The sequence below is a fragment of the Salvelinus fontinalis genome, unplaced genomic scaffold, assembly GCF_029448725.1.
Source record: "Salvelinus fontinalis isolate EN_2023a unplaced genomic scaffold, ASM2944872v1 scaffold_0088, whole genome shotgun sequence".
Taxonomy (NCBI): domain Eukaryota; kingdom Metazoa; phylum Chordata; class Actinopteri; order Salmoniformes; family Salmonidae; genus Salvelinus; species Salvelinus fontinalis.
The window spans coordinates 458,632-472,427 of NW_026600297.1; the positions used below are offsets into that span (position 1 = coordinate 458,632).

At 44.0% G+C, this 13,796-nt stretch overlaps 1 protein-coding gene across 1 annotated transcript in view; it reads left to right on the forward strand.

Moving 5' to 3' along the window:
• Positions 1-13,796, forward strand: part of LOC129843021 (voltage-dependent P/Q-type calcium channel subunit alpha-1A-like) — a gene marked incomplete at its 3' end in the record, with an annotated part of 132,241 nt that overhangs the window by 104,722 nt on the left and 13,723 nt on the right. The window contains 6 exon segments of the mRNA XM_055911746.1: positions 39-138; positions 988-1,148; positions 1,344-1,484; positions 1,770-1,971; positions 7,884-8,048; positions 8,666-8,776. Of these exon segments, the coding sequence (XP_055767721.1) occupies positions 39-138; positions 988-1,148; positions 1,344-1,484; positions 1,770-1,971; positions 7,884-8,048; positions 8,666-8,776 (880 nt within the window).

The following is a 13,796-nucleotide window of genomic DNA, read 5'->3' on the forward strand; positions in this document are numbered from 1 at the left end:
TGTGTGTGTGTGTGTGTGTGTGTGTGTGTGTGAAACAGGGGGAGCAGTAAGGGGAAAGACATCAGCACAATCAAGTCTCTGAGGGTTCTGAGAGTGTTGCGACCTCTGAAGACTATCAAGCGTCTTCCAAAGCTCAAGGTACGTTCAACTCTAACCACGTTTATTACTGTTTGTTAACAGCCACATCCACCGTTCTGATAACATTTCTCCCAGGTAGGACCTTACAGTGTCCAGGCTGTTGGACCTCTTATTTGTCTCATCGTTAACCTTTGTTTAAATCTGCACAGGGTTTTCTGGCTTTTTAGACTCTGCCCCAGTCGCATACAGATGGGCTGTGTGCCTTTGTTTGACTGTGTATCTCTGTGTGTCCAGGCTGTGTTTGACTGTGTTGATGTGTATCTCTGTGTCTCCAGGCTGTGTTTGACTGTGTTGTTGTGTATCTCTTTGTCTCCAGGCTGTGTTTGACTGTGTTGTTGTGTATCTCTGTGTCTCCAGGCTGTGTTTGACTGTGTTGTTGTGTATCTCTGTGTCTCCAGGCTGTGTTTGACTGTGTTGTTGTGTATCTCTGTGTCTCCAGGCTGTGTTTGACTGTGTTGATGTGTATCTCTGTGTCTCCAGGCTGTGTTTGACTGTGTTGATGTGTATCTCTGCGTCTCCAGGCTGTGTTTGACTGTGTTGTTGTGTATCTCTGTGTCTCCAGGCTGTGTTTGACTGTGTTGTTGTGTATCTCTGTGTCTCCAGGCTGTGTTTGACTGTGTGGTTGTGTATCTCTGTGTCTCCAGGCTGTGTTTGACTGTGTTGTTGTGTATCTCTGTGTCTCCAGGCTGTGTTTGACTGTGTTGTTGTGTATCTCTGTGTCTCCAGGCTGTGTTTGACTGTGTTGTTGTGTATCTCTGTGTCTCCAGGCTGTGTCTGACTGTGTAGTTGTGTATCTCTGTGTCTCCAGGCTGTGTCTGACTGTGTTGTTGTGTATATCTGTGTCTCCAGGCTGTGTTTGACTGTGTGGTCAACTCCCTGAAGAACGTCCTGAACATCCTCATCGTCTACATGCTCTTCATGTTTATTTTTGCTGTGGTGGCCGTGCAGCTGTTCAAAGGCAGATTCTTCTACTGCACTGACGAGTCCAAGGAGTTTGAGCGCGATTGCAGGTCAGGAGACACACTCATGAAGACACACATACTGTATGGACACATGATGTACACACACACACACACACACACACACACACACACACACACACACACACACACACACACACACACACACACACACACACACACACACACACACACACACACACACACACACACTATTAAGTATGAACAATCTGTTGTGTGTTCCAGGGGCGAATATCTAGTCTATGAGCGGAATAATGAAGTGAAGGCGCAGAAGCGGGAGTGGAAGAAGTACGATTTCCACTACGACAACGTGCTTTGGGCCCTGCTCACCCTCTTCACCGTGTCTACCGGAGAGGGGTGGCCGCAGTAAGTACAGTACAGACACACACACACACACACACACACACACACACACACACACACACACACACACACACACACACACACACACACACACACATGTGCACGCACACACAGACACACACACACAGACTGATAGACACACAGACACATGTTCATGCACACACACAAAAAAACGATTTCTCTCTCTCAAACACACACACCCAAACACATAAACACAACCCCCAGCCAAACACAACCGCCCCACCCCCCTATCCTAACCATCCCTCTCTCCTCTCTACCTTCCACCAGGGTGCTGAAACATTCAGTGGATGCGACCTATGAGAATCAGGGCCCGAGCCCGGGGTACCGGATGGAGATGTCCATCTTTTACGTGGTGTACTTCGTGGTCTTCCCCTTCTTCTTCGTCAATATCTTCGTAGCTCTCATCATCATCACTTTCCAGGAGCAAGGAGACAAGATGATGGAGGATTACAGTTTAGAGAAAAACGAGGTGAGAAGAGAGGGACAGGAGGGAGAAGGCAGAGAGGTTGGAGAAAAATGACATGAAAAAGTGATGGCAAAGATCCTGTATTTAAAAAATATATATATATTTAACCTCTTTGGGCTGCAGGGGCAGTATTGAGTAGCCTGGATAAAAGGTGCCCATTTCAAACGGCCTCATACTCAATTCTTGCTCGTAAAATATGCATATTATTATTACTATTGGATAGAAAACACTCTCTAGTTTCTAAAACCGTTTGAATTATATCTGTGAGTAAAACAGAACTCATTTTGCAGCAAACTTCCTGACAGGAAGTGGAAAATCTGAAATTGATCCTCTGTTCTAGGGCCTGCCTATAAATGTGCTTGATATTTATTAGTATACATGCACTTCATACGCCTTCCACTAGATGTCAACAGGCAATGAGAGAAGAAATGGAGTGTATAACATGATCTAAGGTCGAATTAACCTGTCTAGGATCAGCGTGGCGCTAGCGGCACCCCCCCCCCCCCCCACTGAAAAACCAGTGCCGCGAAATTCAAAAAAAATATTTTTTTAAAATATTTAACTTTCACACATTAAAGTCCAATACAGCTAATGAAAGACACAGATCTTGTGAATCCAGTCAACATTTCCGATTTTTAAAATGTTTTACAGGGAAGACACAATATGTAAAGATGTACATCTATTACCTAAAAACACATTAGCATAATCCACCATCTTTTATTTGTCCACCAACACCAGTAGCCATCACCAATTCGGCTAAACTAAGATATTTATAGCCCCTAACCAACAAAAAAACTCATTAGATGACAGTCTGATAACATATTTATGGTATGGGATAGGTTTTGTTAGAAAAAAGTGCATATTTCAGGTATATGGCATAGTTTACAATTGCACCCACCATCACAAATGGACTAGAATAATTACAATGAGCAACGTGTTTACCTAACTACTAATCATCAAACATTTCGTAAAAATACACAGCATACACGAATCGAAAGACACAGATCCTGTGAATACAGACAATATTTCAGATTTTCTAAGTGTCTTACAGCGAAAACACAATAAATCGTTATATTAGCATAGCACATAGCACATAGCAGCCCAGCATTGATTCTAGCCAAAGTGGGCGATAACGTCAACATCGCCAAAAATATATTAATTTTTTCACTAACCTTCTCAGAATTCTTCAGATGACACTCCTGTAACATCATATTACACAATCCATATAGAGTTTGATCGAAAATGTTTATATTTAGCCACCAAAATCATGGTTAGACAATGTGAAATGTAACTCAGCTGGTCAGAATTTGTCCTTGCGCCACTTAGACAGTGATCTACTCTTATACATAAATACTCATAAACGTGACTAAAAAATATAGGGTGGACAGGGATTGATAGACAATTTAATTCTTAATACAATTGCGTTATTACATTTTTTAATTTATCCTTACTTTTCAATACAGTTTGCGCCAAGCGAAGCTACGTCAAAAAACATGGCGTCCTAAGCCACTAAAATGTTTCGACAGAAACACGATTTATCATAATAAAAATGTCCTACCTTGAGCTGTTCTTCCATCAGTATCTTGGGCAAAGGATCCTTTCTTGGGAGAAATCGTCTTTTGGTGGAAAGCTGTCCTCTTGCCATGTGGAAAAGTCAACTGCGTTCGGGATGAACTGAAAAGCGTGCCCAACTTTTCACATCGTTGCAAAAATAAATGTCCCAAAATCGCACTAAACGGATATAAATTGCTATAAAACGCTTTAAATTAACTACCTTATGATGTTTTTAACTCCTATAACGAGTGAAAAGATGACCGGAGAAATATAACAGGCTAAACTAACGCTTGGAACAGGTGCGCGCCGGTGTCCACTTTGCTCATGACGCAGCTCCCAAAGAATGACTAGCTTCAGGGTTTTTTCATTTGTAGGGCCTGTGAACGTGCTATCGACCCCGTTGGAATCGTCATCACGTAAAGGCATCCAGGGGAAGACGTAAGAAGTGTCCGTATAGTCATAGCAACGACAGTGCCCTTTTAACTGACTCCAGAACAGTGGCCAACATTTCTCAAATCTGACTCCATGTCAGGGAAATTGCTGTAGAATGGGCTCTGTTCCACTTAGAGACAAAATTTCAACTCCTATAGAAACTATAGACTGTTTTCTATCCAATAATAATAATAATATGCATATTGTACGATCAAGGATTTTGTGGGAAGCCGTTTAAAAAATTAGCCACATTAGCATAAGTAGTCTAAACAGCGCCCCCATCCCCAACAGGTTAAAGCTCTTGGCATGACGTGACCCCAATTTCCTGTTTTCTGGAACGTGCAAGAAGGGACCTGGTATTGCCTTCTGTAAAGCTGTCGTTATAGACGACTAATATCTCCGGCTTTGATTTTATTTGATAAATGTGACAATATCATCGTAAAGTATGTTTTTTCAATATAGTTTTATTAGATTATTGAATTTTTTTCAGGACGTTAGGCGTGTTGCTTTGTCTGCGTTTGTTCTCGAAGGAGAGCTTCGCGCCACTTTGCTAGCTTTCCGTGCTAATTGACTGGAGAAGAGGACATTCTAAAACCAAACAACGATTGTTCCCGACAAAGGACCCCTTGTACAACATTCTGATGGAAGATCATCAAAAGTAGGACCCATTTTATGATGCTATTTCATATATCTGTCGAACATGTGTACTAGTAGTTTGCGCCCAGATTTTGGGCACTCTCTCGCTATAACTAACCTGGATGTCGTAATTAAGTTATTTTTAGAATTCTAACACGGCGATTGCATTAAGAACTAGTGTATCTATCATTTCCTATACAACATGTATTTTTTAGTAACGTTTATGAATAGTTATTTGGTCAGAATAGTTGAGTGTCATAAAAATATCCGCACATTTTGGGAAAAAAGATGCTACGTTAGCACAATGTATAACCACTGACTTCAGCTCTAAATATGCAAATTTTCGAATAAAACATAAGTGCATGTATAAGCTGATGTTATAGGACTGTAATCTGATGAAGCTTATCAAGGTTAGTCAAAAATTATATATCTTTTGCTGGTTTGTTACAATCGCTAACTTTTGCTGCTGGTAAATGGCTTGTGTTTCTGGCTATTGTGGTAAGCTAATATAATGCTATATTGTGTTTTTGCTGTAAAACACTTAAGAAATCAGAAATATTGGCTGGATTCACAAGATGCTTGTCTTTCATTTGCTGTACACCATGTATTTTTCAGAAATGTTTTATGATGAGTAATTAGGTATTTCACGTTGGTGTCTGTAATTACTCTGGCTGCTTCGGTGCTATTTGTGACGGTAGCTGTGTTGGTAGCTGCAATGTAAAACTGATTTATACCTCAAATATGCACATTTTTCGAACAAAACATAGATTTATTGTATAACATGTTATAAGACTGTCATCTGATGAAGTTGTTTCTTGGTTAGTTTAGTTGGTTCTTGGTTAGTTTGGTTGGTTTTGTGCATGCTACCTGTGCTGTGAAAAATGTCTGTCTTTTTTTGTATTTGGTGGTGAGCTAACATAAATATACGTGGTGTTTTCGCTGTAAAACATTTTAAAAATCGGACATGTTGGCTGGATTCACAAGATGTTTATCTTTCATTTGCTGTATTGGACTTGTTAATGTGTGAAAGTTAAATATTTCTAAAAAATATATTTTGAATTTCGCGCCCTGCACTTGAAGTGTCTGTTGTCATATTGTGCCCGGCTTCGGGCTTGCAGCCCAAATTAACTAGGCAAGTCAGTTAAGAACGAATTCTTATTTACATTGACGGCCAACCCCGGCATAAACCCTAACCCGGGCGACGCTGGGCCAATTGTGCACCGCCCTATGTGACTCCCAATCACGGCCAGTTATGATACAGCCTGGAATCGAACCAGGGTCTGTAATGACTCCTCTATCACTTAGATGCAGTGCCTTAGACCACTGCACCACTCGGGAATTGTAAAAAAAAATTGTAGCTATTATTTGTAACAACCCCAGGCTTTTAAGAGTGTGACAAAAACATCCAAGGGAGATAGCTCTGTTGGGACCGTGACTAGTATGCTCTCATTAAGAACAGATGGCCGGGGTTCAACCCCCCCTGTGGTGTAACCTAGTCCCGCAGGTCTCAAATAGCTGAGTCAAATGTTTAAGCTCTAGGCTAGAACAAAAGCCTGATGAAGGCATTTTCTGAAACACATTGGTTGTAACAATAACATACATTTTCACACAGTGGTTGAATCAATGTTGTTTCCACGTCATTTCAATTCAATGATGTTGAACCAACCTGGAGGAAATGTTGAATCGATGCCATACAACACTCCTTCTGTGGCCTCCAACTAACTCTTAAACGCTAGTAAAACTAAATGCATGCTCTTCAACCGTTCGCTGCCCGCACCCGCCCGCCCGACTAGCATCACTACTCTGGACGGTTCTGACTGAGAATATGTGGACAACTACCTAGGTGTCTGGCTAGACTGTAAATTCTCCTTCCAGACTCATATTAAACATCTCCAATCCAAAATGTAATCTAGAATCGGCTTCCTATTCCGCAACAAAGCCTCCTTCACTCACGCCGCCAAACATACCCTCGTAAAACTGACTATCCTACCGATCCTAGACTTCGGCGATGTCATTTACAAAATAGCCTCCAACACTCTATTCAGTAAACTGGATGCAGTCTATCACAGTGCTATCCGTTTTGTCGTCATAGCCCCATATACCACCCACCACTGCGACCTGTATGCTCTAATCGGCTGGCCCTTGCTACATATTCGTCGCCAGACCCACTGGCTCCAGGTCATCTATAAGTCTTTGTTAGGTAAAGCTCCGCCTTATCTCAGCTCACTGTTCACGATAACAACACACATCCGTAGCACGTGCTCCAGCAGGTATATCTCACTGGTCATCCCCAGAGCCAACACCTCCTTTGGCCGCCTTTCATTCCAGTTCTCTGCTGCCAATGACTGGAACGAATTGCAAATATCGCTGAAGCTGGAGACTTATATTTCCCTCACTAACTTTAAACATCAGCTATCCGAGCAGCTAACCGATCGCTGCATCTGTACGTAGCCCATCTGTAAATAGCCCATCCGATCTACCTACCTCATCCCCATATTGTTTTTATTTACTTTTCTGCTCTTTTGCACACCAGTATTTCTACTTGCACATCATCATCTGCACATCTATCACTCCAGTGTTAATTTGTTAAATTGTAATTACTTGCTACTATGGCCTATTTATTGCCTTACCTCCTCACGCCATTTGCACACACTGAATATATACTTTCTTTTTTTTCGACTGTGTTATTGACTGTACGTTTGTTTATTCCATGTGTAACTCTGTGTTGTTGTTTGTGTTGCACTGCTTTGCTTTATCTTGGCCAGGTCGCAGTTGTAAATTAACTAGCCTACCTGGATAAATAAAGGTGAAATAAAATGTAAAAAATTAAATAAACATTTAAAATATGATGGGAAAAAAACATGACTGTAAAGAATTCATTACAACAACAAAGGATTTAAGTTACAAACTTTCTAACAAATGGAACTCAAACAAATGGAACAAATGAAAAAAAACGAATTTGAATAAATGTGGGTTTTGACACTCTTATGTAGGTGTCATAACTAGCCATAAAATAATTAAATATATGTCACAACAGGTGACATATATGGGTAATGACAGTGTTATGACCATATTATGACAGGTTATGACAAGTTATGTCAGCTGTTATGACATATGATGACATGGTTCGGACCGTGTCTTAACGGTCCTACCAAGAGTTGCTGAATATCTTCTCATCTTTAGAACAAAAGCCTACATATCCTGTGGGTTTGCAGGATCAGGGTTGAAGACCACAGCACTTTCAGCGAGATATTAACCCATTGTTGTCTGTCTGTGTATGTGTGTGTTTCCAGAGAGGCTGCATAGACTTTGCCATTAATGCCAAACCGTTGACGCGACACATGCCCAAGAACAAGCAAAGCTTCCAGTACCGCATGTGGGAGTTTGTGGTGTCACCGCCATTCGAGTATACAATCATGGCTATGATCGCGCTCAATACTATCGTTCTGATGATGAAGGTACAACAAGCCTTGACACCCTGATTATATCACTTCATATATACCCTCACTCACACACACATAACTTAACACGTAGTCTCTTTCTCTCTCTCTCTCTCTCTCTCTCTCTCTCTCTCTCTCTCTCTCTCTCTCTCTCTCTCTCTCTCTCTCACTATCTATCCAACTATCTATCTATCTATCTATCTATCTATCTATCCATCTATCTGATTCAACTAATGTTTCTGCCTCTGTGTGTGCTAACCTGTGTGAGTGTCTCTATCTGTCTTCATATGTGTCTTCCTCTCTGTCTGTGGTTGTCTGTGTCTCTGTGTGTGTTTGGATGTGTCTTCCTCTCTCTCTGTGGTTGTCTGTGTCTCTGTGTGTGTTTGGATGTGTCTTCCTCTCTGTCTGTGGTTGTCTGTGTCTCTGTGTGTGTTTGGATAAAATTTGTAATTTTCCTTTATGTATTTATTTCTGTCTCTGTATTTGTGTTATTGTGCATTTCTGTGTACTTGTGTATGTCTATGTGCATATATTTGTATATGCATGCATGTTCAAATATTCGTGCATGTGTGTGCGCATGTGTGTGTGTGTGTGTGTGTGTGTGTGTGTGTGTGTGTGTGTGTGTGTGTGTGTAGTACGACGGAGCCTCTCCGGCCTATGAGGCTGTGCTGGCCAACCTGAACATCGTGTTCACCTCGCTGTTCTCCATGGAGTGTGTGCTCAAGATCATCGCCTTTGGAGTGCTGGTAAGTGTGTCACACACGTCTTCCAATGATGATAGGAATGGATTTTAGATGTAACTAACTAACTAAGCAATCTATCAATCTAACATGCCAAAGCTTGCCCTCAAAGTATAGTCCTATAGCGATCTGAGAATGTAACTAATTAGCTAGCTAACTACGTGTAACTAACTACATTGAATCTAATGATCTTGTCACGATCGTGTGGCGGATTGATGGACCAAAACGCAGCATTTGGAAAGTAAGCCATCCTCTTTTATTTTAAAAGATGACGAAAAATAAACACGAAACACTTAATACAAACTAACAAAAAAACAACAAACGATCGTGAAGCTAATAAACGTCGTGCACATACAACAGGCTACAAACGTTCTGACATAGACAATTACCCACATCACATGAAAGCCTATGGCTACCCTAAATATGGCTCCCAATCAGAGACAACAGAAATCAGCTGTCTCTAATTGGGAACTCATTCAGGCAACCATAGACTCTCCTAAACAACTAAACCAACATAGACAATGCTAGACACATGCACTACACACAAACCCATACAATACACCCAACACCCCCTTTACCATATAATCACCCAAAACCGACAAAACACAAACATTCCCCATGTCACACCCTGACCTAACTAAAATAATAAAGAAAACAAAGAATACTAAGGCCAGGGCGTGACATAACCCCCCCTTAAGGTGCGAACTCCGGGCGCATCATTACACAGTCTAGGGGAGGGTCTGGGTGGGCTTCCATCCACGGTGGCGGCTCCGGCTCTGGTTGTGGTCCCCACGTCACCATAGTCCCTAACCGCCTCCTTAGCTTCCTCCAAATGACCCCCCTCCACATTAACCCCATAGCATTAAGGGGCAGTTCCGGACTAAGGGGCAGCTCCGGACTAAGGGGCAGTACCAGGGTAAGGGGCAGTACCAGGGTAAGGGGCCGTACCAGGGTAAGGGGCAGTACCAGGGTCAGGGGCAGTACCAGGGTAAGGGGCAGTACCAGGGTAAGGGGCAGTACCAGGGTAAGGGGCAGCACCAGGATAAGGGGCAGCACCAGGATAAGGGGCAGCTCCGGACTGAGGAATGGCAGCTCCGGACTGAGGAATGGCAGCTCCGGACTGAGGGACTGCAGCTCCGGACTGAGGGACGGCCCATGGCTGGCTGACAGATCTGGCTGCTCATGGCTAACTGACGGATCTGGCTGCTAATGGCTAGCTGACGGATCTGGCTGCTCATGGCTGGCTGACGGATCTGGCTGCTCATGGCTAGCTGACGGATCTGGCTGCTCATGGCTGGCTGACGGATCTGGCTGCTCATGGCTGGCTGACGGATCTGGCTGCTCATGGCTGGCTGACGGCTCTGGCTGCTCATGGCTCTCTGACGGCTCTGGCTGCTCATGGCTCTCTGACGGCTCTGGCAGATCCTGTCTGGTTGGCGGCTCTGGCAGATCCTGTCTGGTTGGCGGCTCTGGCAGATCCTGTCTGGCGGGCGGCTCTGGCAGATCCTGTCTGGCGGGCGGCCCTAGCGGCTCCTGTCTGGCAGACGGCTCTAGCGGCTCCTGTCTGGCGGATGGCTCTGTAGGCTCATGGCAGACGGATGACTCAGACGGCGCTGGGGAGACGGATGGCTCAGATGGCGCTGGGGGGACGGATGGCTCAGATGGCGCTGGGGAGACGGATGGCTCAGATGGCGCTGGGGAGACGGGCAGTTCAGGCATCGCTGTGCAGACGGCAGACTCCTGCCGGCTGAGGCGCACTGTAGGCCTGGTGCGTGGTGCCGGGACTGGTGGCACCGGGCTGGGGACACGCATCTCAGGGCTAGTGCGGGGAGAAGGAACAGGGCATACTGGACCCTGGAGACGCACATTAGGCCTAGTGCGTGGTGCCGGCACTGGTGGTATCGGGCTGGGAACACGCTTCTCAGGGCTAGTGCGGGGAGAAGGAACAGGGCATACTGGAGCCTGGAGACGCACATTAGGCCTAGTGCGTGGTGCCGGAACTGGTGGTACCGGGCTAGGGACACGCATCTCAAGGCTAGTGCGGGGAGCAACAACAGGGCACACTGGACTCTCAAGGCGTACTATAGGCCTTGTGCGTGGTACCGGTACTGGTGGTACCGGGCTGAGGACCCGCACATCAGGGCGAGTACGGGGAGAAGGAACAGTGCGTACAGGACTCTGGAGACACACAGAAGGCTTGGTGCGTGGTGTAGGCACTGGTGGTAATGTGCTGGAGACACGCACCACAGGGCTAGTACGTGGAGGAACAGTAACAGGACGCACAGGACTCTGGAGACACACAGGAGGCTTTGTGCGTGCTGTAGGCACTGTCTTAACCAGACGGCTAGCACGCACCTCAGGACGAGTATGGAGAGCTGTTCCCGGTGACATTAACTCACCAACACGCTCATTCGGACGGATGCCGTGCCTCATGCACCAAACCAGTACATCCCTCATAACTCTCTCCTCCAATTTCTCCATTAATTCCTTTACTGTCTCTGCGTCGCTCACTTCCAAATCCGCCCTCACCAGCTCCTTACGGTAAGCAGGAGGAGTTGGCTCACGTCTCCCGACTGACCCAACTAAACTACCCGAGAGCCCTCCCCCAAGAAATTTTTGGGTTTGACTTACGGGGTTCCAGCCTTGTTTCCGTGCTGCCTCCTCATATCGCCGCCTCTCTGCTTTCGCTGCCTCCAGCTCAGCTTTGGGACGGCGATATTCTCCCGGCTGTGCCCATGGATCTTCTCCGTCCAATATTTCCTCCCAACTCCAATAATCCTGTGTAGCAGGCCACTGCTCCAATTCACGCTGCTTGATCCTTTGGTGGGTAATTCTGTCACGATCGTGTGGCGGATTGATGGACCAAAACGCAGCATTTGGAAAGTAAGCCATCCTCTTTTATTTTAAAAGATGACGAAAAATAAACACGAAACACTTAATACAAACTAACAAAAAAACAACAAACGATCGTGAAGCTAATAAACGTCGTGCACATACAACAGGCTACAAACGTTCTGACATAGACAATTACCCACATCACATGAAAGCCTATGGCTACCCTAAATATGGCTCCCAATCAGAGACAACAGAAATCAGCTGTCTCTAATTGGGAACTCATTCAGGCAACCATAGACTCTCCTAAACAACTAAACCAACATAGACAATGCTAGACACATGCACTACACACAAACCCATACAATACACCCAACACCCCCTTTACCATATAATCACCCAAAACCGACAAAACACAAACATTCCCCATGTCACACCCTGACCTAACTAAAATAATAAAGAAAACAAAGAATACTAAGGCCAGGGCGTGACAGATCTGTCTATCTGTCTCTCTATCTACTATCTATTGGTAGTATGTGTATAAATGTATAGAGATTATTATTGTTTTTCCCAGTTAATAAACTATGTGTACTGTAGCAGTCACCTGGGTATTGAGAGAGACAAATGGCTGTAGTCAGTGGAAGGTGTGCAGACACTGAGAGATAGAGGGATGGGTGAGAGGAGAGTGAAGGAGAGGAGAGAGGCACAGAGGAGACAGTTTGAGGAAGAGTGGTGGGAAGATATATGGGGAAGAGGGGGAATAATTAGAGGAGAGAGAGAGAGAGAGTCAGAGAGAGAGAGAGTCAGAGAGAGAGAGAGTCAGAGAGACTAATAAAAAGGAGAGTCAGAGAGAGAGAGAGAGTCAGAGAGAGAGAGAGTCAGAGAGTCAGAGAGAGTCAGAGAGAGAGAGAGTCAGAGAGTCAGAGAGTCAGAGAGACTAATAAAAAGGAGAGTCAGGGATTTTAGGGATGGTAAAGATTTAGTGGAACAGGAACAAAGAGGACATACATGCCTAGTGAAAATGCACAGAGAGTATGGTGTTTTACTTGGTTCTGTCCTAATGCACAGAGAGTATGGTGTTTTATTTGGTTCTGTCCTAATGCACAGAGAGTATGGTGTTTTACTTGGTTCTGTCCTAATGCACAGAGAGTATGGTGTTTTATTTGGTTCTGTCCTAATGCACAGAGAGTATGGCGTTTTAATTGGTTCTGTCCTAATGCACAGAGAGTATGGTGTTTTATTTGGTTCTGTCCTAATGCACAGAGAGTATGGTGTTTTATTTAGTTCTGTCCTAATGCACAGAGAGTATGGTGTTTTATTTGGTTCTGTCCTAATGCACAGAGAGTATGGTGTTTTAATTGGTTCTGTCCTAATGCACAGAGAGTATGGTGTTTTATTTAGTTCTGTCCTAATGCACAGAGAGTATGGTGTTTTATTTAGTTCTGTCCTAATGCACAGAGAGTATGATGTTTTAATTGGTTCTGTCCTAATGCACAGAGAGTATGGTGTTTTAAGTAGTTCTGTCCTAATGCACAGAGAGTATGGTGTTTTATTTGGTTCTGTCCTAATGCACAGAGAGTATGGTGTTTTATTTGGTTCTGTCCTAATGCACAGAGAGTATGGTGTTTTAATTGGTTCCGTCCTAATGCACAGAGAGTATGGTGTTTTAATTGGTTCTGTCCTAATGCACAGAGAGTATGGTGTTTTATTTAGTTCTGTCCTAATGCACAGAGAGTATGGTGTTTTAATTGGTTCCGTCCTAATGCACAGAGAGTATGGTGTTTTAATTGGTTCTGTCCTAATGCACAGAGAGTCTGGTGTTTTATTTGGTTCTGTCCTAATGCACAGAGAGTATGGTGTTTTATTTAGTTCTGTCCTAATGCACAGAGAGTATGGTGTTTTATTTGGTTCTGTCCTAATGCACAGAGAGTATGGTGTTTTAATTGGTTCTGTCCTAATGCACAGAGAGTATGGTGTTTTATTTAGTTCTGTCCTAATGCACAGAGAGTATGGTGTTTTATTTAGTTCTGTCCTAATGCACAGAGAGTATGATGTTTTAATTGGTTCTGTCCTAATGCACAGAGAGTATGGTGTTTTAAGTAGTTCTGTCCTAATGCACAGAGAGTATGGTGTTTTATTTGGTTCTGTCCTAATGCACAGAGAGTATGGTGTTTTAATTGGTTCCGTCCTAATG